The sequence below is a fragment of the Toxorhynchites rutilus genome, chromosome 1 (assembly GCF_029784135.1).
Source record: "Toxorhynchites rutilus septentrionalis strain SRP chromosome 1, ASM2978413v1, whole genome shotgun sequence".
Classification (NCBI taxonomy): domain Eukaryota; kingdom Metazoa; phylum Arthropoda; class Insecta; order Diptera; family Culicidae; genus Toxorhynchites; species Toxorhynchites rutilus.
The window spans coordinates 128768003-128794992 of record NC_073744.1 but is presented as its reverse complement, the minus strand read 5'-3'; the positions used below and the strand labels follow the sequence as shown (position 1 = coordinate 128794992).

The 26990-nt window shown below is 38.5% G+C and overlaps 1 protein-coding gene across 8 annotated transcripts; it reads left to right on the top strand.

Moving 5' to 3' along the window:
- Nucleotides 1-18991: 18991 nt before the first annotated feature.
- Nucleotides 18992-26023, top strand: LOC129763383 (zinc finger protein 501-like). Of its 8 annotated transcripts, XM_055762389.1 has the most exons (13): nucleotides 18994-19193; nucleotides 19268-19308; nucleotides 22283-22821; nucleotides 22877-22960; nucleotides 23025-23108; nucleotides 23535-23618; nucleotides 23678-23761; nucleotides 23826-23909; nucleotides 23974-24057; nucleotides 25128-25211; nucleotides 25268-25354; nucleotides 25411-25494; nucleotides 25555-26023. In XM_055762389.1, exons 3-13 carry the CDS (start codon nucleotides 22518-22520, stop codon nucleotides 25734-25736), a joined length of 1245 nt encoding a protein of 414 aa, XP_055618364.1. In that variant the 5' UTR covers nucleotides 18994-19193; nucleotides 19268-19308; nucleotides 22283-22517; the 3' UTR covers nucleotides 25737-26023. The 8 variants fall into 8 exon arrangements, with proteins under 8 accessions (XP_055618366.1, XP_055618368.1, XP_055618367.1 ...); XM_055762387.1 differs by lacking the exon at nucleotides 19268-19308 and having other exon boundaries at nucleotides 18993-19193; nucleotides 25128-25172; XM_055762386.1 differs by lacking the exon at nucleotides 19268-19308.
- The last annotated feature ends 967 nt before the right edge of the window (nucleotides 26024-26990 follow it).

Below are 26990 nucleotides of genomic sequence, written 5' to 3'. Positions count from 1 at the left end.
GCGATACGTCAAATCCGATCGGGTTCTGTAATATGGGTTAATATGTAGTCCATGCATTGTAGCGTTTTTAGTGATGTTTCGTCCCTCGTGAACGGTGATTTTCGACATCTGTAGCGAATCTACTAGTTCATGTGCATCAAGGATTAATCTTTTCTTTTAATTAATCGGCAGTAGCAGCATGAACTTTCCTCTCAACTCAAAAGAAGCGTATTACAAAAATTACCAGACATCAATGAAGAACAACATCATTGCAAGAAATAGATCCGACCCGTATCTATCGACCCGAAATAGATACGACCAATTTGTATACATTTCATTCCGTTTTCACCGTGAAGTGACGTTCGTAATCAGGCCCTTTTTATTGATGAATACTGAGTACTCAGGGCGGGCGTGAAGTTCAAATAATCGTGTAAATACAAAACAGATCTCATTCAATTTTGACTATTAACTTGAATGTTTTACTTGACAAAATTACTTAACGTATCCACGTGGACATCATCAAAACCCCTCCTCCCTTGCCGTGAACAAGCGTGGACATTTTCGTAACCCCTATATAAATGTTTCTATGGTGGTTAGATATTCCTCCCCCCTCTCTAAGGGGGGCTGCCATAGAAATGAAACACAAATTTCTGCATTACTCGAGAATTAATCAAGCAAATGAAACCAAATCAGACATATGGAGGTTCAAGGGTGCAATAAATATTTCTATGATGGTTAGACACTCCACTCCCCTCTTTGAGTGGGGGGGGGGGGGCATGCCATACAAATGAAACACAAATTTCTGCATTACTCGAGAATTAATCAAGAAAATGAAACCAAATTTGGTATGTGGAGGTTTTAGGGTGCGATAAATGTTTCTATGATGGTTAAACACTCCTTCCCCCTCTCTAAGGGGGGGAGGGGCATACAAATGAAACATAAATTTCTGCATAACTCGAGAATCAATCAAGCAAGTGAAACCAAATTAGGCATATGGAGGTTTTAGGGTGCAACAGATGTTTTTACGAAGGTTAGACACTCCTCCCCCTCACTAAGAGGGGGCTGCCATACAAATGAAACACGAATTTTTGCATTACTCGAGAATTAATCAAGCAAGTGGAACCAAACTAGGCATATGGAGGTTTTAGGGTGCAATAAATGTTTTTATGGTGGTTAGACACTCCACCCCCTTCTCTAAGGGGGAACTGCCATACAAATGAAAGACTAATTTCTGTATAACTCGTAAACTAATCAAGTAAATGGAGCCAAATTTGGCATGCGAAGGATTTTAGGGGACACGAAACGTTTATATGGTGAATAGACACTCCTCCCCTCTCTCTGAGGGGAGGTAGGGGACTGCCATACAAATGAAGCATACATTTCTGCATAATTTAAGAACTAATCAAGCAAACGGAACCAAATTTGGCATGTGGAGGTTCTTGGGGGCAAGAAACATTTATAAGGTGGCTCAACACTCCTCCCATCTCTCTAAGAAGGGGGGGGGGGGTCTGCCATACAGATGAAACACAAATTTCCGCATAACTCGAAAATTAATCAAGAAAATGGAGTCAAATTTGGCATGTGAAGGTTTTAGGGGGCACGGAACGTTTCTATGATGAATACACTCCTCCCCTCTCTCTAAGGGGGGCTACCATACCAATGAAATACAAACTTCTGCATAACTCAAGAACTAATCATGCACAATTTGAAATGTGAGGGTTTTTTGGTATGAGAAATGTTTCTATGATGGTATGACACCCCTCCCTCCTCTGGAATGGAGAGGTGGTCCCATAAAAATGTTACACATATATCAACCAAAAACATTCCAATCAAACATGACAATTGAAAATTTTCGGAAAAGTCTGAAGGAAAAAGGGAAAATTCGGAAAATTAAATTCCCATATGTTCTACAATTATATTGTGATAACCGTTGTTAATCCATTCGATGTTTGCGCCAACGAAATATCTTTATCTTCTTCTATCTATACCAATAAAAATGGATTGCCGAATATGTTGATAAGAACAAAACTCGAGGAAGGAATTGTCCGATTTAGGGCTATCTTTATTCTATTATATTTTCTGTATCAAACATTTATTCCATGTAACGGAGAAACATGTTATTTGCAAGTGGTTGAAAAATCTTGAACGAGATTTGTGTCAGAAAATAATATGATATTATAAGTTTTGGTAGAAGTACTAGGTACTTATAGTAAAAGGTGAATTCAACAGCATCGATTAGAAGATCAATCAATGAACAGTTCTGCGATTTGACCCTGAACTTGCGCTTAGTAAAAAATGTGAATGTTTGAAGGTATTGATAACAAAAAACAAATTTTTTTCGTCTTGCCATTCCTCATACGTCTTTTCTATTTAGTGTAAATTACGAGCCACCTGTTAACTCCACCATCTTGATATTTCATATTTTTTTCAAAATGTCTTCACTATAAGTCAAATGTCTTCAAAATGAAGACATGTCTTGAAACCAGGCATCTCTGCTGTTGAGTCAATTTATGTTTTGGAAACAATTCACTCAGCCACCGCATTTGATATTTGTGGTGCCCGAGATGAGTGTTTCTATGTTATAATTGAATAGTTTTGTTCTTTGAATTCGAATAAATAAAATTTCGTTGCAGGAGTGAGATGGCGATTGTTTATTAAGTTTATTAAGACAATAATTTATTAAGTTTATTAAGAAAATGTTCAGGAACATATTTCTTTAATATTGGGATGCGTTTCCATTATGAGAAAATCATAGAAATTCGAGAGTCTGTTTACATGCGTTATCATCGCAGAACATATCCCGCGAATGGAATACACTGAATTCATTTTTTATGCGACAGACGAGCAAATCGCATAATTTTGAGAGAATACAAAAAACATGGTTAAGTAAAAAAGCGAGATAATTAATTCACTTCTTTTTCTAAGGCACGAATTCCTTTTATGTTTTCCGGTTTATCCTAATGGATGATGATGTTGGATTAAAGAGGCTTTAAACTTTTCAGTTCATTCGCCTCTAGTATCCTAATGGAAACTCACCCTTAACCCTTTCACTACGGCAGTGGGTTCAGTCGGAGTGCTACCGCTGAACGGAGCACTGCGCCGAAAAGTGCGCATATCGCGCTGGTGTGATCGATGTGCAGTATCACCCTGATATCGTCTATAGACGACGCTCGTAGTGAAAGGGTTAATTAGTGCGGCATATGGGATGTTATGCAATGAAATTAAACGTGTTGAAATTGCTCCTCATTCGATCATACATATTTGTAATCTGTACGCATATCGAGATTGTTAAATATATCTTTAAGCATTTGAAATGAAACTGATCAATCTCCATTCCAACAGAGCACATTGCAGCTTTTGTTCTGTTATATGCAATGAGAAATTTCATCACACGCTGCCATCCTACAGAAGTTGAGCAGGTTCACCTCCCAGTTGACCAGCTATCCTACGTGCAACAAATGCCGTCAAGAATTAATAAGCCTCCATAACGTTCCTGAGAGCAGCTTCCAAATTTTGCCCAACACTGAACTGGCTGTCATTAAGATGGAACCAAAGTTAATGATTGTTGACCACGAGCTATCGGATAATGATAACATTCCTGGAACAGATCCAACAGCGGACTTTATGTCAATTAAACAGAAAGTCGAAATGCAATTCAAACGAAAGCAAACGAAGAAGCATTCTTCAGCAGCGAAGTGGCTGAAGAAAAGGGCAATACATCAATCGTTTGTAAGACAGACAACATACGGTTACATACGAGTGAGAATGCGACTTTATTTTGTGTAAACATTCACTGATAATCTATTTAAATATGGACTTAAAGTGCACGTTCAAACTCATGTGGTTTGGTTGAAAAAAATGGTTTCAATAACTATTTAGCAGAATCATTCTTTTGGAGGTGAACGTTCTTATTCTTGTCCGCATTGTCCAATAGCTTTCAAATATCCTTCGCAACTCACATTCAATCCTACGCTGGTTAGTAAAAATGTTTTACTATACATAATGAACTATTCAATAAGGTCATTGTTTTGTAGACGGACGTCCCTATTCCTGCCCACATTGTTCGAAGACGTTTAGGCTACCTTCAACGCTCAAATTGCACATTCGGATCCACACGGGTTGGTAAAAAATGTTTTACTAAAATGAACTTTTCAGCAGGATCGTTCCTTCGTAGATAAACGTCCCCACTTTTGTCCACATTGTCCGAAAGCGTTCATGCGGTTATCAGGGCTTACAGACCACATTCGAACTCATACAGGTTGCTAAAGTAGTAAGTTTTACTATAATGAACTTTACAGCCGAATCATTCCTTTGCAGATGAACGTCCCTTCCCTTGTCCACATTGTTCGAAAGCATTTAAAACTTCTGCAGCAATCCAAGTGCACATTCGAACTCACCGGTTGGTGGAAAATGTTTTACTATTTACTATTATGTTACCATTCGGCAGCATCATTTCTTTCTAGGTGATCGTCCCTTTCATTGTCCACATTGTCCAAATGCGTTTAAGAATAATTCAGCGCTAATGGCGGGTTTACATTAGGGAGATCTATAGCTATAGATGGATTTATTCACGTGAAAATAGGTGTAAACGGGTGAGAATAAATATGATATACTTATTTGAGGTATATATAACTTGAATAAATTCAGCATATGTAAACGCTTGTGAATTTCTCATTAGTGAGAAATCAGTAAAGTTGTATGCAGTTCTACTTTAGGTGAATAAATTCACCGAAGATATGAATATATTCATTATAGAAGTTCACGCTAGTGTAAACGGTTGATGCGATTTCTATAAATCTCATATTTCTCATCACATGAATATATCACTAGTCTAAACCCACCCTAATACAGCACATTCGAATTCATACAGGTTTGTGGAGAATGCCACTATTTATTGCTGTGCTGAGTTGTCAGCTTCGTCAGGTGGAAGAGAGGAGATGAGATTGGTGCATCTTCTTCAATCATAAGTGGAGAATCGATGATTGAAATGTACATTGATTCTCATGCATTCAACTGGGATGCTTTTCGTAGGTTTTTTATAATTTTTCTTCTTTTTCATGACAAATGATGTTTTCGTCACCAAAAGCTGTAGACAAATGATCATTGAGCTAGCTGAGGGGGAGTGAGTGGTGATAGATTCGGACGGCAAATTTACAATTTATTCTGTTAAATTATATTTTGCTTTTTCACTGACAGATCAGGATACTGCTCTTCCCAAGAACTGCTGTCTTAGTAAATGCGAACATTAAAAGCTTTCCTATAACAGAATTCCTGAACTTAACATTGTGCAGTCCGGTAATTTCTGAGAAAATATACAACTGGCGCGTTTCGGAAGAGGTGTCTTTGTCTGATCACAGCAGGGATTTTGACGTATGACTACGTCTTTCATTTCTATACCGGGGTGTAAAATCAAAGTTTCGAAAACGAAAGCGTTAGGGTGGGTTTAGACTAGTGATATATTCATGTGAAGAAATATGATGAGATTTATAGAAATCGCATCAACTGTTTACACTAGCGTGAACTTCTATAATGAATATATTCATATTTTCGGTGAATTTATTCACCTGAAGTAGAACTGCATCCAACTTTAGTGATTTCTCACCAGTGAGAAATTCACAAGCGTTTACATATGCTGAATTTATTCAAGTTATATATACCTCGAATAAGTGTATCATATTTATTCTCACCCGTTTACACCTATATTCACGTGAATAAATCCATCTATAGCTATAGATCTCCCTAATGTAAACCCGCCATTACGCCGGAGACCGAGATTTGAGCGTTAATAGGTCCTAAACAACTGAACGAAATGGTATGATAAACTCTTCATTCGAAAGATAAAATGTCTACGCGTTCTATACTTGTTACTTTTTTATCCAAAAACTTGTTTCAATAGTCTTAAAATTGCTTTCAAAACAGGCTATTGAAATCACCAATCGGTATATGAGCGAGCGCCGCTCGGAAATCCACTCAGTTCTAATTGAACAGCGATTGGAGCATGTTGTCGCTGTTGTGGTGAAGCTCTTCGTTTATCATAAAAGCGCGGATGAATGGTGTCACCAAGAGCCTGTTTGTGCACCTTAGGCCAGAAGGGAATCCATCAGGAGGAGAGTGATGCCACAAACTGTTCCCCGGGAAGATCTCGAAGCAGCCGCTACACACACACATACACGCGCGAAATTCTTTCCGTTTGGATGCCATTCAGCATCGAGAAAGATCCGGAAAATAATCTGCCAGTTCCTCTGGGAATTTAAAAATACATTCATGTGAAAGAGTTTATTTGAATGTTTTCTATCCATGTAACACTGTGACCAAATATGTTTCAATCAAGTGCTATTAACAGGTGGTTATCGAATTAGTATTAACCACTGGTGGGCTTCCAGTATCGTGGAAAATGTGGAAATATCTAATCGTTACTGAAAATAATCTGCCAGTTCCTCTGGGAATTTAAAAATACATTCATGTGAAAGAGTTTATTTGAATGTTTTCTATCCATGTAACACTGTGACCAAATATTTTTCAATCAAGTACTATTAACAGGTGGTTATCGAATTAGTATTAACCACTGGTGGGCTTCCAGTATCGAGGAAAATGTGGAAATATCTAATCGTTACTGAAAATAATCTGCCAGTTCCTCTGGGAATTTAAAAATACATTCATGTGAAAGAGTTTATTTGAATGTTTTCTATCCATGTAACACTGTGACCAAATATGTTTCAATCAAGTGCTATTAACAGGTGGTTATCGAATTAGTATTAACCACTGGTGGGCTTCCAGTATCGTGGAAAATGTGGAAATATCTAATCGTTACTGAAAATAATCTGCCAGTTCCTCTGGGAATTTAAAAATACATTCATGTGAAAGAGTTTATTTGAATGTTTTCTATCCATGTAACACTGTGACCAAATATTTTTCAATCAAGTACTATTAACAGGTGGTTATCGAATTAGTATTAACCACTGGTGGGCTTCCAGTATCGAGGAAAATGTGGAAATATCTAATCGTTATTGAAAATAATCTGCCAGTTCCTCTGGGAATTTAAAAATACATTCATGTGAAAGAGTTTATTTGAATGTTTTCTATCCATGTAACACTGTGACCAAATGTTTTTCAATCAAGTACTATTAACAGGTGGTTATCGAGTTAGTATTAACCACTGGTGGGCTTCCAGTATCGAGGAAAATGTGGAAATATCTAATCTTTACTGAAAATAATCTGCCAGTTCCTTTGGGAATTTAAAAATACATTCATGTGAAAGAGTTTATTTGAATGTTTTCTATCCATGTAACACTGTGACCAAATATTTTTCAATCAAGTACTATTAACAGGTGGTTATCGAATTAGTATTAACCACTGGTGGGCTTCCAGTATCGTGGAAAATGTGGAAATATCTAATCGTTACTGAAAATAATCTGCCAGTTCCTCTGGGAATTTAAAAATACATTCATGTGAAAGAGTTTATTTGAATGTTTTCTATCCATGTAACACTGTGACCAAATATTTTTCAATCAAGTACTATTAACAGGTGGTTATCGAGTTAGTATTAACCACTGGTGGGCTTCCAGTATCGAGGAAAATGTGGAAATATCTAATCGTTACTGAAAATAATCTGCCAGTTCCTATCCATGTAACACTGTGACCAAATATGTTTCAATCAAGTGCTATTAACAGGTGGTTATCGAATTAGTATTAACCACTGGTGGGCTTCCAGTATCGAGGAAAATGTGGAAATAACTAATCGTTACTGAAAATAATCTGCCAGTTCCTCTGGGAATTTTCAAAATATATTCATGTGAAAGAGTTTAATTGAATGTTTTCTATCCATGTAACACTGTGACCAAATATGTTTCAATCAAGTGCTATTAACAGGTGGTTATCGAGTTGGCATTAACCACTGGTGGGCTTCCAGTATCGAGGAAAATGTGGAAATATCTAATCGTTACTGAAAATAATCTGCCAGTTCCTTTGGGAATTTTCAAAATATATTCATGTGAAAGAGTTTAATTGAATGTTTTCTATCCATGTAACACTGTGACCAAATACATTTGGTTTTGTGATTTTTCAATCAATCGCAATTAACAGAATAGCTTCTGAAGATTATTCTTCCCCATCAGTAGGATATTTCCGTATCCAATATTGTATGCGCCCGCAATCGATTATTGCTCAGTCGCCGAAAGTTCCGAGCTCAGAGAGTTCATTCCCCTCTAGTTTGCCTTCCAAATTGCCATCGTAAACCACACCTTCTCTCGATTCAATCACACACAAAAAGCATACTTAAGCGATATTCTGGTGTTGAGACACATTATAGCATGCAAGAACTTGCAACCCTGTTTCTTGAACTAGATCGACAGACTAGAAGTTGTTGCAACCAACAGGAACAAGTGCAAGTCATGCTACATTTTTACTATAACCATGGATCGGTCATCTCTCAGGCTTATTAATTGGAATGCCTGCTCTCTCAAGAGTAAGGTAATCGAATTCACTGACTTCTTAGTGACAAACAGCATCGACGTAGCTATCGTTACCGAGACGCATCTTAAACCGAATATTAACCTTCGAGTTCCGAATTATCGTCTGTTGAGAATGGATCGTACTGGTTCTGGTGGAGGAGGTGTTGCCCTAGCCATCAGAAATAACATCAGATATCGACTTTTGCCGTGCTTCAAACTTAACATCATCGAAGCTATAGGGGCGGAAATCACAACATCGATTGGGCCTATTATCGTGATTGCGGTCTATTATCCCAAACAGACGTCAATCAGAGACGGCTCGGCGTTGCTTCTTAAAAACGATATCATCAAGCTAACACGAAGGCAGTCGAAATACGTCATCGGCGGGGACATTAATGCTCGACATCAGTCCTGGGGAAACCAAAGGAGGAATCAAAATGGAGTGACTCTAAATGATGACCCCCCCCACTCGCATTTCTCGTTCTGGAGTACATTCCATCATTGATTTCTTCATTACCAACATGGATCGCCACATCGGTGATCCTATTGCCCTTAACGAGTTGAGTTCGGATCACTTCCCAGTGATGGTTGAATTGGGAGTGAATGCCGTAGTCAGGAGGCCACAATGTAGACTAGACTATCATCGTGCGAATTGGGTGGAATTCCAGCAGCTTATCGACAACAATATTGATCTCGATCATCCTCTTGAATCTCCCGAAGATATCGAAACAACAGTCAGCTATATTCAAACTGCAGTTATTGAGGCTCGCCAAAACCACATCCCAGAACCGATTCAGGTGAGTGACTCTGTTCAAATTGATCCAATTACTAAACATTTGATTAGACTTCGGAACCTATATCGAAGACAGTACCAACGTACTGGTATTCGAGAGAGGAAACGACAGTATAATCAGTTAACCAAGGTTATCCAGACCAGAATGATTGATCTCCATAACAAAAAATTCGCAAAAGATATTAGTAAACTTCCGAATAACTCCAAGCCATTTTGGAGGCTCGCTAAAATTCTCAAGACCAAGTCTAATCCTATTCCTCCTTTTCTTCAACCTGATAATTCAGAACGATTGATAACACCTGCCGAAAAGGCTAATGCAATTGGCAACCATTTCGCTAATTTCACACAATCTTGGCCAGAACATTACAAGTCCATTTGAAGCTTCGGCGAATGATACTGTAAGGGCTATTGACAATATTCATTCTGTACCTCAAGAGAATGAAATCATCTCGACTGCAGAGGTTATCTCGGTTATACGCTCGTTGAAGAATATGAAGGCCCCCGGCTTCGATAGTATATTTAACATTGAGTTGAAACATCTTAGTAACAACTTATATGAAATTATGACTTCTGTCTTCAACAGATGTCTATCACTTGGCTACTTCCCCTCGAGTTGGAAGTTGGCAAAAGTGATCCCGATACTAAAACCCGGAAAAGATCCTTCTTCTTCAAAGACCTATCGACCAAATAGCCTTCTCCCAGCATTTTCGAAAGTATTCGAAAAAATTATATTAACGCGCATTCTTGCTTTTGCAGATGAGCACAATATATTTTTGGATGAGCAGTTTGGATTCCGAAAAGGCCACTCTACCATTCACCAGCTTCGTAGAGTACAATATAATCAGACGAAACAAGTCAGTTTCAAAATCATCTGCCATGGCACTTCTTGATGTTGAAAAAGCATTTGATAATGTTTGGCATAATGGTCTCATTTACAAGCTTCAGAGCCATGGTTTTCCTACATACTTGATAAAAATTATCTTTCTGATAGAGCATTCAATGTTTCTATAAACAATATTTCGTCAGAGAAATTCATCGTGAATGCAGGTGTTCCTCAAGGATCTATCTTGGGACCAATTCTTTTCAATATCTACACTTCAGATATTCCCACTCTCCCATCTGATGGGAAACTGTCATTATTTGCAGATGACACTGCCATCATTTACAAGGGCAGAAGTATCACAGAACTAAGATCTAAACTTCAAAGAGGGTTAGACGCTTTGTCTGGATATTTCAATAATTGGAAAATATGCATAAATGCAGCAAAGACACAAGTCATATTGTTCCCCCACAAGAACACTCCAAAGCTTGTTCCTCCTCAAAATATGACAGTCAGTCTTAATGGCAATAGTATTGAATGGTCTTCAGAAGTAGTCTATCTGGGTCTAACTTTCGATCGAAAGCTTACCTTCAGAGCACATATTGACAAAACAGACACAAGATGCAACATTTTAGTCAGGTCATTGTATCCCCTGATCAATAGATACTCTCGATTATCTCTAACGAATAAACTTGCAGTATATAAACAAATAATATTTCCAGTTACCGCATATGCGATGCCCGTTTGGGAGTGCTGTGCTCCAACACACAAATTAAAACTTCAACGCATACAAAACAAAACTCTTCGTATGATTCTAAACTCTCCTCCCAGAACGCGAAATTCGGAGATACATCAGCTGGCCGGGATTAAAACCTTGGATGAAGTTATCAATAATAATTGCATGAAATTTGAACAGAGTTGCGCTCTCTCAACACACGGAATAATACAAAATCTGTATGATTATGCTACCTGACTTTCTAGTCGTTACCTTTCAAGGTAACGGCTTTGGATTAGGGTAGATATATTTATTTCCAGTTAGATAAGTAGTTTAAGTTGGGACAATGTAAATAATTTGGGGAGGGTATCTTATAAGTTAGATTTAGGTATAAAAAAAGAGGTAACAAAAAAACTAGAATAGTTTAGGCATGATTTTACAATAGGAATACGAAACAATCGGATAATGTGTATGATGAAAATGAACCAAATTAAGAAATAAAAAGAATTTAAGTGAAAAAAAAGTGAGACACATTCATTTTTCGTGAGGACATCGACAAGACAACATCGTTGCCTAACGTGCTGGAGGAGGTGGACGGCGAAGGATCGACACATACACGCGCAGAATTCTTTCCGTTTGGATGCCATTCAGCATCGAGAAAGTTCCGGAAAGATCTAATCATTGCTGGAAAATAATCTGCCAGTTCCTCTGGGAATTTAAAAATACATTCATGTGAAAGAGTTTATTTGAATGTTTTTTATCCATGTAACACTGTGACCAAATACCTCCAACCTCCTGTGACCTCCAACGTAACGCTCTCGTTTTCGAAGTCCCCCAAATATTCATTTATTCATTCATTCAGAATGGATCTAGATTCAACTTCAAACAAATGATCTCTAAATCAACGATAGTCCTACGTCACCCTTGCGGTTATACCATAGATATAACCCACTTCCTGTTTTTTCAAATGTTTTCACATGGTACGAAAAAATATTCTTCAAACGTCAAAGGTGGCTTGACAGCATAGAGAGAATATCGTGATCCAATATAAAACAGGATTTGGGTTATATCTGTGGTAATTGTCTACTAAAGCATTTTGTCTTTGACAAAAAACGTTTCTTGGTGAACAAAAAGCCCGAGCGGCTTCGCGGAAACTGTTCAACAGAGCTAAAATTACTTCGGATACTTATACCAAGCCATTCCTTATATGTTATGAATTAAACAAATGTAAAATGATGACCTTTTCAGCATAGAAATAATACTTGAAACCGGGAAATTTGTGGAAAAATCCTGATCTTTCTAAACAATTCAAACGAATCTCAAACCAAAAGCATCATTTCACTCGCTGCGCCATCTGGTTGTAAATCTAACGTAGATTCGTCAATATACTTCAAATTGAATGCAAATAATTACGACACCATACCCTGTTTACCAACACAAATACACTCCGGCTACTACTTCACCTCGATATGTATCATTGCAACCATTTGACATTTGTGGGGTGCAAGATGATCGAGATGAATAATAGAAGGTGGGAAGATTCACTGGTTTTTGTTGTGTTAAACTTCGATTGTATTAGTAGCCAGAAAGATATGAAGTTCACATACCAGGCATACCAGTCCGTTACTCAAATGGTACATTCAATTTATAATAACGCTGGAAGAAGATATACAGAAACTTATCAAATATTTTCAAAAATATTTTTCGTATTCCATTCATCATTTAAAAAAAAAACAGAACACGTCGCGAACTAAAATGTTTCATTTTTTTTTATTTCTTCATACATCAGAATTAGTATTCTAATGTAAACTATGTTTATATTTAAGAGCAACTCTGTGGAAATTTATTTCTTGTCAGCAATCGTAATTATTTTTTCACAACTAGGGTGCTGAATACTTCATTCGTCTAAAACTAGGGCGCATGCGGAAAACTTTTCGGCTCAATCTAGGTCATATGGAATCGATCAAATTTATTTTTCAGGTGCATTTTACATGAAAAACAACTTGCAATCTTTTTTCTCATGCACTATCAAATGTTTCTCCGTCAAAGGAATAAACGATTCTGTGACTCTGACTTTGTTCATTTACGTTTTTGGTCGACTTTTGTTACTTAAAATTGTAAAATTGAATCGAAATTAAGTTTAGAACACCTCAATAATACTGAAATTTCAGTTTCTGCTAAAATGCCAGTTGGGCCCTTATGATTTTGAACGCTAGTATTGATTTGAGAAAAAACATTTGTTCATTTCATCTGATTATTTATACTTTTAATAACAATACTTTTCCTATGTAGTATACCATTATAAGAAAGGTAACATACGTAAACAGAATCTATGACGTCACAGATTTAATAACTTTCTCAAGGCGGTATAATAAGGTGGAACGTTATGTCAGAACTGCTGTTCAGCCATTACTTGAGTTCGAATTGACAGCGACCAAACGAACGGCTAGAGTTTCCGGAGAAAGAGGATAACAAATGGCATGCAATGATGAGTGCATACCGCTATGTGTTTGCTGCGCATAAACGTTGGTTTTGTTTACGCTGTTGGCATCATTGTTGTGTTTCGGTGACTGCTGCAAGTTGTTGTCTGCATTGCTGTTTTACGGAACGTGAGGGTTGTTGCTGTTGCTGCTGGGATTGGCATGTCAGCGATTGTGGGAGCTTTGCTAGTGGGTATATGAAAGGGCCACTACCGGCGGGCTTGTGCCGTACTGCTCTAAGTTCCATTCGCTTTGGTAGCATTAGTCGTTGGCGACCCATTAGGATTGAGTGATAGCGATACGCTGTGGACATTCATGCATATCGATTCCCGGCGACTGCCGTTTTAGCTAGAGACTCACCTGATCGTGCGGGTTGTGAGACACAACAGCTAGTTCGATTGAAATCGACCCAGCGGATGTATATGTTGGTGTGGACCGTTATGTAGCATAAAAATTAGACCTGCTTTGTTTATAAACAAAAATAGTCGCTGTCATTTTTTATCCCCTCTCGCATCTTCCATGCCTTATACTCATACTGTCGAAAACGAACCACCTGTCAATTCCATCTCCTTGATCTTTCTATCATACATTTTCCCAAGACGGGTCTATGGTACTAGGTGAGGCCGTTTCGTCACTAAGTTGGTTAGGGGAGCGGTATAGGAAAACAGTACGGAAGAAAGCAGAAGGGGAATTATTTGCTTGAAGCGTGAAAGAGACAGACTGATCATGAGTGAGCTTGGGCACAGGCGTATTGTGCTTTGTTTACCAACAAAACACAGTAGACTCCCAAGATGGCTGAAGAGTGATTTTAGCCAAGACGGGTCTATGGTACTAGGTGAGGCCGTTTCGTCACTAAGTTGGTTAGGGGAGCGGTATATGAAAACAGTACGGAAGAAAGCAGAAGGGGAATTATTTCCTTGAAGCGTGAAAGAGACAGACTGATCACGAGCGAGCTCCGGCACAAGCGTATTGTGTTTTGTTTACAAACAAAACACAGTAGATTTCCAAGATGGCTGAAGAGTGGTTTTAGCAAGTTGGCCCACCTTAGGATATACTTCTACGCGCCTTGCATTTTCCATCTCGCAAGATCAAAGTACATAGAATAGAAGGTAAGTGATATTACCTGTGTATACACACGGAGCGCGCACACAAAGAAGATAGTAATAAACAATCCTCAATTTGTTCGACGTTCGGAAGTTTTTGCAATATTTCTTGTTTTGAAAAGTTCAAAAAATCGTAAAAAGTGACCAAATCGGATAACTTTCGACCATTTTCCGACCAACAAATTGTTGAGACGGAAATGGTTAAACTTTTGACGTAGGACTACGTCTAACCGGAAGATATAGGGGGTGAAATGGAAATCTAGGCACTGAACAAGTAGGAAAAAATGCAAGATTTGGAACGCTTATAACTCGAGCATTTCTCAATAGATCGCAAAGGTTTTTGCATCAATTGATAGGAAATATATCTACGCATCTATCATAACGAATAACATTTCATTTTTCTTGAGATAAATAATTGAATAATTGTGAAATATCAAGCATTGTCCAAATACACTATGTGCCCATTTTTGATTGGTCCATTTTGTGCTCCTCAAATCGTACCGACCAAAACGGGCAACCAGAGTAGCAGCGAAATAGAATGATATCCTTGGAAAGGAAAAAGAAAAAAATGAGGGAAACATTGGTCGCAGTCTCACACATGCGTAATTCTCGAGCCAGCCAGTCAGCTTAAAAATCCCCTCTCCGCTGCCGTAACGATCATTCTCATCCGAACCGTACACCACATCGTTTCGCATCACCTCACATCAACAAACCAACACAAGCAGCCATGGTTGGATATGGCAAAGGAGGAAAAGTGAAGGGAAAGGCAAAATCCCGCTCGAACCGTGGTGGTCTGCAATTTCCCGTAGGTGTATCCGCCAATTGCACCGGAAAAGGTAGCTAGGTCGAGCGCGTTAGTACCTGTGTACCAGTCCACCTAGCCGGCGTTATATAGTTTCGGCCGCCGGAGTGATCGAGTTGGCTGGCAAAGCTGCTCGCGACGATAAGAAAACCTGCATTCGGAACATAACACATTCGGTTCGGCGGACATCAAGACACTAGGCAGTTGCAGCGAATGGCGAGTGGCAAACGCAATCGCAAAACGGCATCAGGTAGCAGAAGAAAAAAGTTTGTTCTTTACACAAACTGCTTTGGTGGCAAATCCAGAACAAGGCGGCATCGAGGGCGTTCGAAATGGTTGTTTTCAAAACCACGAGTACTAAGTTTTCTAAATTGGAACCATTCCATAAAACAAGGCGCTTTTCAGGGCCATTAAACCTTCCAAAAAAGAGTTTAGGAAATAAAGTTCAATGCTTTCTAAAACATTATCCAAAATAATAATAAAACACAAATTGATGTTTTCATAATTTGTTTGCCAGGATTTGATGAGTATGTGAATTTGGCAGTTGTTCTGAGCTTATTGATAGTTGGGGACTGTGCAACTTACCTCGTGAAGTAACGATGAAAGAGTGTGGGAATGATGTGATGTGGAGGAGCAGATATTCGGCTCGTGTCTATGTGTGAGTATGCGTTGAAGCGTTACCCGTCTAACGGCTACATACTGTTGCGCTAATGGTGGTGGGTAATGGTACTAACCCGTAACAGGTTAAGCGCTAAGTTAAGCTCTATTGACATCGCGTTTGATATGCCACACATCTTCCCCTCTCTCAAAAAAAAAAAAACTAAATGTTAATTAAAATTACAATCACCATTGCAATCATTGCTGAAGAGTATGTTCTTGTTCTGCTCCGTAGCTCGAATCAACCAGAAGTATATTTATGTCGAGCGCTTGTTCGATTGTCTCTGCATTGAAGGCTTCGTCGCGAGTGGCTGCTTCATATTCTGGAATGATAGGTGTTCGGCAACTCTGCCCGTTATCGAGCGTAAATCGTTCACGGTATTAATCTTGAAAGTCGCATAGCAATATACGCAATATTCTCGAATACAGCTGGGGGAAGGCTTGCTGCATTCTGGATGTACGGTCGTTTAGTAATTCTGGGCTCTTGATTGCTCATGGCTAAAGTTCTGGCTTTGATCGACTTCGGAAACCATCGACTGTGGAAAGCTGCCAGTAAAAACAGGACACTTGAGAAGTGTGATGATAGCCGTCAAGAAATCACCAAAAAACTTTTCCGGGTTTACTTCACCCATTCGCTCGTGTTGCTTCCATTGCCGGTTTTTGTGGCTCGATTCATGATTTGCCTGAGTTTTTTGGTTTTCGATGTGGGCTCGTAGACATCACTGAAAACACCGATCGTTAACATTGATTTCATCTAAAGCTTCTTCGTAGATGCTCCCACTGCGCTGAAAATTCACTGCTATCATCAAGACTCGTACCTCTAACGATGCCGCTGGGATGCTTGTTTCTCGTCTCGTATCTTTCTTTCGATAGAACGTACTTTCCGTCGTATGCCATAGTTCAAGCTTTTCGGAATTATGTTGTAGAGATTACGTGTTTTGATTTGCGATATGCAGCATACTTAATATCAGCTATTAGACACCAGTTAATAAACCATTGCTAAAAAGAGCTGTAAAGTAATTAGCCAAATAATTTTTATGCATCGTTTTGGGCTAAATTTTTCTTTGCATTTTTTCCATGGCGTCGATATGGATTGACTGCAGTAGATGCACCTTTTTCTACGGAGTCGTTTTGAAACGATTACTTTGGCAATTTTGCATTTTTCTATAATGGCGTCGTTTTGCTACGATTGCTGCAAATTTGCAATTTTGCATTTTTCAATGGTTTCGTTTTGAAACGAAACAGCTTACAATTTTGCATTACACAATGGCATCGTTTTGAAACGATTGCAGCAGCTTTGCAATTCAGCATTATTTCACGCGTCGTTTTGAAACGATTCCAGCAGCTTTGCAGTTTTGCATTTTTACAATGGCCTCGTTTTGAACGATTACAGCAGCTTTGTAGTTTTGCATTTTTCTCAGTTGTCGTTTTAGAACAATTCAAGCATACTTCCGGCTTTTTCGGAATGCATTAGCAATGCGGTTGCACAATTCACTTGTTATAAGCGCGGCCCGTTTATTTGAAAATTCACACAAAAGATTCCATTTGTTTCACTTTAAATAAATGGCAGGATCGCCAAATGTGCAACTTACCTCGTGAAGTAACGATGAAAGAGTGTGGGAATGATGTGATGTGGAGGAGCGGATATTCGGCTCGTGTCTATGTGTGAGTATGCGTTGAAGCGTTACCCGTCTAACGGCTACATACTGTTGCGCTAATGGTGGTGGGTAATGGTACTAACCCGTAACAGGTTAAGCGCTAAGTTAAGCTCTATTGATATCGCGTTTGATATGCCACACAGGGACTTTCCTGATTATTCAATTTCCACCAATTCTTAAATTGTTTCCAGATTGAAAGTACAGTAATCTACAATTAGTTCGACATTTAGCTAATTGGACGGACATGTAATGTGACTTATTTAGTTGGACATTTTTGTAAACATAGAGATCCAAATTATGATCCCACATTGAAAGTCGACACTGTACCACTGTCATCGCAAATGTTCAATTACAGGTTAAAATTACCTCCAATCCGGCACTGAGTGGTGGTAATGCGACGTGCCATTGAATGTAATTTACTGTAAAATATGTCACAAGCTGGATGGGAAGAAATTTTCCAACTGTGAAAGCTGTGGCGAGTGACAACAAATCGCTAAACAGGAAGGTTTAGCCGAACAAGATGGGAATATCGAGTGATAACAAAAACACAACACCAAAGGTTCTTTTCAGAACCATTAACATATTCATAAAGAGTAAACAGTAAACTAATCCATTTTTCAGGTAGATAGGTAGGTATTCACGTAGGTGAAGAAAATAAAACAATATATTTAAAATATATATTTAACAAAAGCTGTCCCCTTTGCATAGTCCTACGTCACTCCGGTTATGTCCCCGACATTACCCACCCGTCTTTTTCGAATACGAAAGCTCGTTCGATACGCGAAACATATTTGTTTGTTCGCTTCATTTTTCGCCGGATTCTTTTGGGGATACTGTTTTAACCTATAATCAGCAAAGAAGACGTCTTCGTACTGGAGGTAAGTGTGTTTTTTATATAAATTGTGATGAGATAAACTAATCGGAGATGTTTTCAGCTGTTCAATGCATTTACTTCTTGGATCTTCCGAAACGTTCCGTTTCAATGGTTTCACACGAAATTCCAAATTTATACATTCACTTCTTGCGAAAGTGCAAAATATTTATTTGCAATCACTTCGGAAGATGATCCGGGATGGAGAAAATGTTTTTCTCGTTTTCCAGAAACGCCAATTTGGTCCCTTAAGTGGCCCCACTACGGCTGAACACTCCAAACTGAGACCAATGAAAGCGTCGCGATGATTCATGATGGATGCTTCAATGAAAGACAAAAAAATCAGCAGTGTTCATCTTTCATCATATTATCAAATTGCGGGAACGACACTGCTTCGATATAACCTCTCCACAAATTTGTTCATCGTTTTTTGCGTTATTTTTATAATACAGATGCGATAATTTCACTGTTTTTAATTTTAAAATGATTAACTGTTGTTTCATCCCCTGGAAACATATTTTGAGACAGTTCTTTTGTTACAATTTAAAAAAATTCAAAAATGTTCGAATTTATATGAATTCAATCGATGGTTTATTACAATTTTTTGCTTTTTTTTTCTTTGCCTACCACTACTTGAACAAAGCAGGGAGGAGACTACCTTCTATTCTACGTACTTTGCTCGCAAGATGATGGCATCCAAAACATGGCGTAATATCAGAGAACTGCTCATAGTGTGTTGTGTTTGTTGTCAAAGTAAAGAGTTTTAGCATTTTTATGTTATAATCGGGAAGTTTTTAGCTTTGAGTTCATTTGAATAGATAAAATTTTGCTGTGGAAGTGAGATGACTCTTATTAGCAACAATTTGTAAGTTTATCGAGCCTTGAAGTTTATTTAATCTTGTGTACTAGTCCCGGATATTCTATCTCTGTTGATATAAGGCAACGCAGGAAGAAACTGGAACCAATAATAGAAATTCAAGGTGAACCCAGTTTACATGCGTTTTCGTTGCAGAACATACTCTCGTAAAGTTTGTTTCAGAATGAGCGAATTTTTTATGTGCGAAATTGGTTCTTGCTAAATGTTTTGGCTAAAGTAATTCACATTAAATTAGAGAATCATGTGAATCTGTCAAACTATCGTCCTTACAACGAAAACAAGCTATACGAGATTGGAGAAACAAATTCATATTACTCACAAAAGTGAGTTCAAGTATATCTAAAACTCGATACAATTCCAAATTAGAAAATTCAGTAGAGTATAAATAGAAATTCAGAAAATTATTCATCCTGCAGCAAGCTTGAACATTTCTTAGGGTAAGGTTTCATTGGCTCGGAGTACGCACGAAAACTTGATTGTGCGATAACTGACGAAAAGAAACGATTGAAGCTGACGAATTCGAACGAAGCAAATGGGAAGCAATGTAACCACACCAATACAATTCTATGTGGTTGTTTACTTCTCACGATTGTATGCGTTAGTCTTTCGGTGGTAAGGCACCACGAAAGCAGGCAGCTCGGATAAGCGCATCAGCCGCAGGAAGCGTGAAGAAGCCACATCGCTATCGACCGGGAACTTCGCATGAAATTCGTCGCTATCAGAAGTCGACCGAATTGCTGATCCACAAGGTACCTTTGCAGCATTTGGTTCGTGGAATTGCTCAGGACTTCAAAACCGACTTGCGCTTCCAAATTTCCGCGATTATGACGCTGCAGGAGGCTTATTCGAAGATACAAATTTGTGTGCTATCCACGCAAAACGCGTCACATCATGCCCAAGGACATTCAGCTGGCCCATCGAATCCAAGGAGAGGGTGCTATATTAGCTTAGCATATAATCATCGGCCCTTTTCAGGGCTCCAAATTTGATGGATTAGAGTTTAGAAAAGTTTTTTGCAGGCCAAACTGAAACGAGAATTTTCGTTTGGATGCCATACAGCATCGAGAAAATTCCGGAAAGATCTAATCGTTGCTGAAAAATAATCTGCCAGTTCCCTGGGAATTGAAGAATACATCCATGCGAAAGAGTTTATTTTAATGTTTTCTAATTATATGGCGAACACAGCGACCAAATACATTTGATTTCGTAATTTTTCAATCAAGTGTAATTAGCTGGAAAGCTTCTGAAGATTATTCTTTCCCATCAGTAGGATATTTTCGTATCCAATATTGGATGCATAACATGAAAAACGGAAAATGTTTCGTATCGCGAAAATTATATAATTTTCAATCGATTATTGCTCAGTCGCCGAAATTTTCATACTCAGAGAGTTCATTCTCCTCTAGTTTGCCTTCCAAATTGCCATCGTAAACCTCACCTTCTCTCGATTCAATCACGCACGAAAAGCATACTGAAATGATATTCTGGTGGTGAAACCGATTCATTTTTCGTGAGGCGTCGTGCACAAATTACGTAACGCGATAAGGGGGGAGGGGGTAGATGTTGCGTTACTGTCTGTTTATTAGAGATAGGAAATTGCGTTACGAAAGGGGGGGGGGGTTCAAAATTCGGATTTTTAGCGTTACGTAATTTGTGCACGACGCCTGAGGACATCGACAAGACAACATCGTTACTGAACGAGCTGAACGGCGAGGGATCGAGGGATTCATTACCTGGCCTGGCCTGACCTGAATGCAATCAGTTTGTTTTAACTGTGAGGGAGCGCAGAAAAGCCGATGCTGATACTCTCGTGACCAAGAGAGTATCAGCATCGAAATACGGTTCCTCGGGAAGACATAGAAGCAGCCGCCACACACACACATACACGCGCGCAACTCTTTTCGTTTGCTGGTTATCGAGAGGAAACCTGGAAAAAAATGATCGTTGCTGAAAAATAATCTGCCAGTTCCCCTTGGAATTGAAAATTACATTCAAGCGAGTTTATTTTAATGTTTTCTATCCATATAATACTGCGACCACATACATTTGGTTTTGTGATTTGTCAATCAAGTGCAGTTAGCAGGAAAGCTTCTGAAGATTATTCTTCAGAACAAGGTTTTTTGTATCCAATATTGGATGCATAAAACCTTGAGTCTCCAACGTAACACTCTCGTTTTTGAAGTCACCCAAATATTTATTTATTCATTCATTCAGGATGGATTTAGATTCAACTTCAAACAAATGATCTCTAAATCAACGATAGTCCTACGTCACCCTTGCGGTTATACCATAGATATAACCCACTTCCTGTTTTTTTTTGAGGTTCATTCATTTAAGGAAAACAACGTGATCAAATTGTAATATTGAGGAATTGATATCGCGGGACATTTTCGCTTCTTTTGCCAAATGCGGGACGTTTCGCAGGACGTAATCTACGCGGGACACTTTGTCGGGACCGTCCCGTCTGGTCAGTTTACATCAATTATAATTCTATTGTCCACTTATCTCCCAAAGGTGTTTGCATCCATCTGAACAGGAAATTTTATACTATTGTTAATTTGAAACATTTCGAGAATCGACTTTCATACATTCCATTTATAATGTTATGTTTCTTCTGGATTAGCTTTCCATTTTTTTTTGCTCCAACGCAGTAGCGTAAAAATGTTTCACTGTTTTAAGAAATTTAGTCTTCGGTGTTTCACCTGAATCAACTAGATCAACTTTTTAAATTAATTTGCATCTCACTAGCCAAAAATACTTCTTTCCTTTTATGTTGAAGAATTTCAATGAAATCATCAAAATTTTCAACATTTTCAGTGGCAGATAATCATCTCTGGATCATTGTTGGCAAAAATCAATTATAGTTTGAGACATTGGGTTTCATATGAAACAATGGCAAATATTGTTTTTTTAATTATAATTAAAATACGGTACAAATTGATAAAAAGACGAACAATGTAAAATGGTTGAAAAAGTTAACAACGGTACGTTTGGTCACCCTGCCTAATATTCGCGCTCATTCGTTAAATATTTATCTCGATGTTTTGAACGACACTGATCACATTCCATTCCAACAGAGACCATTGCAGCTTTTGCTCTGGTATATGCGAGGAGGATTTCCGTCACGCGCTGATCCCCATTCACGTTCAAAAACAGAAGCTGAAAACTATACTGCAGAAGTTGAGCAGTTTCACTTCCCAGTTGACCAGTTATCCCACGTGCGACAAATGTCGCAGAGAATTCATAAACGACCACAGTATACCCGAGAGCTGCTTCCAAATTTTGTCCAGTATCGAATTGGCTGACATCAAGATGGAACCAGAGTTAATGATTGATGATCACGATCTATCGGACAATGATAACATTTTTGAGACAGACCCAACAGCGAACTTTGGGTCAATTGAGCAGGAAGCAGAAATGCGAATCAAGGGAGAAGTCGAAGAGGTACTTTTCATCAAGGAAATTGACGAAGAATGCGACAAGATCCCACTCAGTAGTTTGAGAGACCACACGCGATTACAAAGGAGTGAGAATGTGGCGTTATTTTCTTGCCCACATTGTCCGAAGATGTTTGGGCAACATGAAACGCTCAAACTGCACATTTTAACTCATACAGGTTGGTGAAGAATGTTTTACTAAAATGAACCATTCAACAGGATCGTCCGTTGCAGGTAGTCATCCCTACTGTTGTGCACATTGTCCGAAAATGTTTAAGAAGTCTTCATCGCTCAAAGAACACATTCGAGTTCATACGGGTTGGTTAACATTGTTCTACTATTTACTATAATGTTTCCATTCAACAGAATCGTTCCTTTGCAGGTGAACTTCCCTATTCTTGTCCACATTGTCCGAAAGCATTTAGGATATCTTCAACACTTCAAAGACACATTCGAATTCATACGGGTCGGTGAAAAACGTTTAACCATTTACTATAGTAGGCTCTATTATGTAAATCGACTCGATAAGAATCGACCATCACTATCACAATCACATTGAGCGAATTTTCGTATTTTGAAAACCGAGATAATCTTCTCGAGTCTAGTTGTTGCTCGAACTCCATGTGTTGCAAATTGCATATACTCAAACATTTATGTAATGTTTTCCCAAGTAAAATATCGGGGACGCAAACCAAAACAAACGAATTCTCTGACGGTATGCAACACGCAAACCAAACAACTCGAAAAATGATTACACCGATTGTTTTCACTCGGTCCGTACTATTGACTTTACTCGGTATCCATAATAGCAAAATAACGAGCAAAATTCTTGCCAACTCAATTTCTATGATAGGGCCCAATGTTATCATTCAGCAGAGTCATTCTTTTGCAGGTGAACGTCCCTATCCTTGTCCACATTGTCCAAAAGCGTTCAGGATTTCTTCAACGCTCCAACAACACATTGGAACTCATACGGGTTAGTGAAAAATGTTGTACTATTTACTATAATGTTATCATTTAATACAATCTTTCCAGATAAGCGTTCCTACTCTTGTCCACATTGTCCGAAAGCGTTTAAGAAGTCTTCAGCGCTCGAAGCACACATTCGAATTCATACGGGTTGGTGAAGAATATTTTACTATTAACTATGCTGTTTCCATTCAGCAGGATCGTTCATTTGCAGGTGATCTTCCCTATTCTTGTCCACATTGTCCTGAATCGTTTAGAATTTCTCCAGCACTCCAGAACCACATTCGAACTCATACGGGTCGGTGAAAAACGTTTTACTCTTTGCTTTGATGTTTCCATTCAGCAGAATCATTCCATTTCAGGTGAACTTCCCTTTTCTTGTTCACATTGCCAGAAAACGTTTATGCGTAGTGCAGCTCTCAAAGAACACATACGATCTCATACGGGTTGGTGAAAAATGTTTACCATTTAAAGATTGTACTCGAAAAAAATGCAACACTTTTGTGTGTGTGTGTGTGTGTGTGTATGTAATAATTGCCTGGGTAAAAATCGATTAAATTTTGGTTAAAACTAATTTAGAGTGTAATTTTTACATGTGCAAAATTTCGTCACAATCTGTCAAGTGGTTGTCGAGACGGTTTCCATGCAAGGAGTGCTTCGAGAAACAATTATGAGCGCGGAACATCCAGGCCAGTCCCACAAGTGGATCGCGAAACAGTTGGGAATCGACCATTCGACCGTGTCCCGTGTGTTACATTATCCAAGAAGACCCACAGAACAGAACACAGAACACAGAAATTCCGCTCCAGGAAGCCGTACCGCGAGTGGTTGGTGCAGCAGAAATGCGTCGTAATGGATGACGAGACGTACCTTAACCCCTCCCCGTATTATTCAATACGTCACACATCAAGTGATTTCACTAGCCCGCTGAGCGTTCTAGCGCCCTAAGTTATGGAAGTACCCATGAGTGAGACTCGATGTTGTACGGGAAAGGGTTAAGGCCGGATGCCAATCAGATCTCCAGCCCGAAGTTTTTCATCCGCAAGACTTGCCTGGATGTCCCGAAGGTGACACTCTGCTTTGGTCGGATCTGGCATCGTGCCATTACGCAAAACCGGTGCTGTAGTGGTACAAAGCCAACGATGTTGTTTTTGTGCCAAAGGGGGCAAATGCGTCAAACTCGCCCGAACTTCGCCCAATAGAAAAAATTTGGGTTATCTCCGAAAAACAGGGAAGGTCTACAAAAATGACTAGGATTTGAAGAGTGAATGAAAGTGAATAAGTAAGTGTTGCACAGGATTTGATGAGTTCAAGGTGCAGGTATTCTACCTAGGAAGGGAGGATGAATAATCCAACTTTGCAAAAAACTTAGTTAATATGTGTTTATTTATTCCATGAGCGTTTCGAAAATATCCGACTTAAAATGAATTTTAGGTGATCGTTTTTGTCTGTTGCATTTTTTTCGAGTGCAGTCTTTACTTTAACGCTATTATTTCTCAGAATCATTCCTTTGCAGGTGAACGCCCCTATTCTTGTCCACATTGCCCGAATACGTTTAAAGGTAAACCAGCGCTCAATCATCATATTCAAACTCATACTGGTTGGTTAGTAATGTTGTGCAATATTATACCATTCAGCAGAATCATACCTTTGCAGATGAACGCCCCTATTCTTGTCCACATTGCCCTAACGCGTTCAAAAGGAATTCAGGGCTAAAAAGGCACATCATTCAAATTCACATTGGTTCGTGAAGAATGTTTTACTATGATAAACCGTTTTGCAGAATTGTTCTTTTGTAGGTGAACGTCCCTATTCTTGTACTCAATGCGCAAAAACGTTCAAGGATTCATATTCGTGTCAACTTCACATTCGAACTCACACGGGTTTGAGAAAATTGTTTTACTATATGTAATAAACTATTCAGCAGAGTCTTTCCTTCGCAGATGAACGCCCCTATACTTGTCCACATTGTTCGAAAGCGTATAAGAATCGTAAAGTTCTTCAAAGGCACCTTCGTACTAGGCATACGTCTGCGAGTACCATGCGCAGCCAGTTCGATGAAGATACAGGAGGCTCGGAGCAAAAATCACTGGTAACCATCGAGGAACGTATCACTGAATGCTAAAGAGGATCTCTCAAGGCCATGCTACCGCATATCTCTCCATATGTGCTCGGATGATGCCAACATCTTAGAGTTCAAAATTATAAAAGTGCCTGCAGCTGTTAGTGGGGCTCAAAACCGCCTACATCTCAGCTGTTTTGTTCTCGAGATGTTGGTATCGGAAACATAGCCGCATAAGACGGACTGGGATCTCTTTGTCACTGAATGCCATATCATCACTGAGGTAGCGCCAAAGTTGAAACGAAGCTTTTCATGAGTTGACAAACAAATAAAACAAAAATTACCTAGGACGTAGGTGTTTTATTAACCCTCCTGTACTCGCGTGCAAAATCATAACACGTATACTCGCGCACGGTGTCACGGACCAAAAATTGAACTTCTCTGTAATGTTGCCATTGGGTATTTTTCAGACTTTATTGATATTTATTTGAAGAAGAGGGTATAATTGAATGAAAAAACTCCAAAAAATATGTTTTCTTCATCTTATATTATGTTTTAATAGTCATCTAGTTCAGCCTCCTCAAAACAGAGTAATTTTTGATACTCTAACACAAATAACGAAATTCGAATTTTTCACTGTTATAAATTAAAAGTAAGCAACTTAATATAATTTATGGAGGTATAAAGAGCTATAAAACAACATAAAAACGTATTAATCGATTGTGGTTTCATTGGAGTAAGAATCAGAACATAGCATAACTGCATGCTCGAAACAAACATGTTTTTTACATTTCATGCAGTTGTTGCGTATTTTTGGGTCTTTTATCAAAGAGAAGAATGCATAACGACCTTCTAGATAATTACCAGATGATCAACGTTCTGGAATATAAATTTTGCATATTTCTAGTATTGTTTGTCTCTGTATTCTTGGTAAACTAAGAATTAATGCCTTTTTTTAGATGGGGTATGAAAAATGATATAAAAGGATTTCTAGGAACTTCCTTTTCTTTTTCTTGTTTTCTTGTCGATATTGTCCATTATAAAACAATATCCCCGAAACTGTAACTGTTAATAATTAACATAAGCCACCGATTAGTTTATAGTTTACTGTTTACACTTATTCCACAAGTGAAATTCTTTCACAAGTGTGTATATGTATGATCATTATATTTAGCGAATAACTATACGAAAGTCAAACATTTATATTTTGCTTTTGAATGTATGAATCTAACGACGAATATATCGACGAATAATTAATATATGGATCCGTTCAATCCAGTTACAAAAAGGACTGGAATCAAATAAGAATAGTCCGGT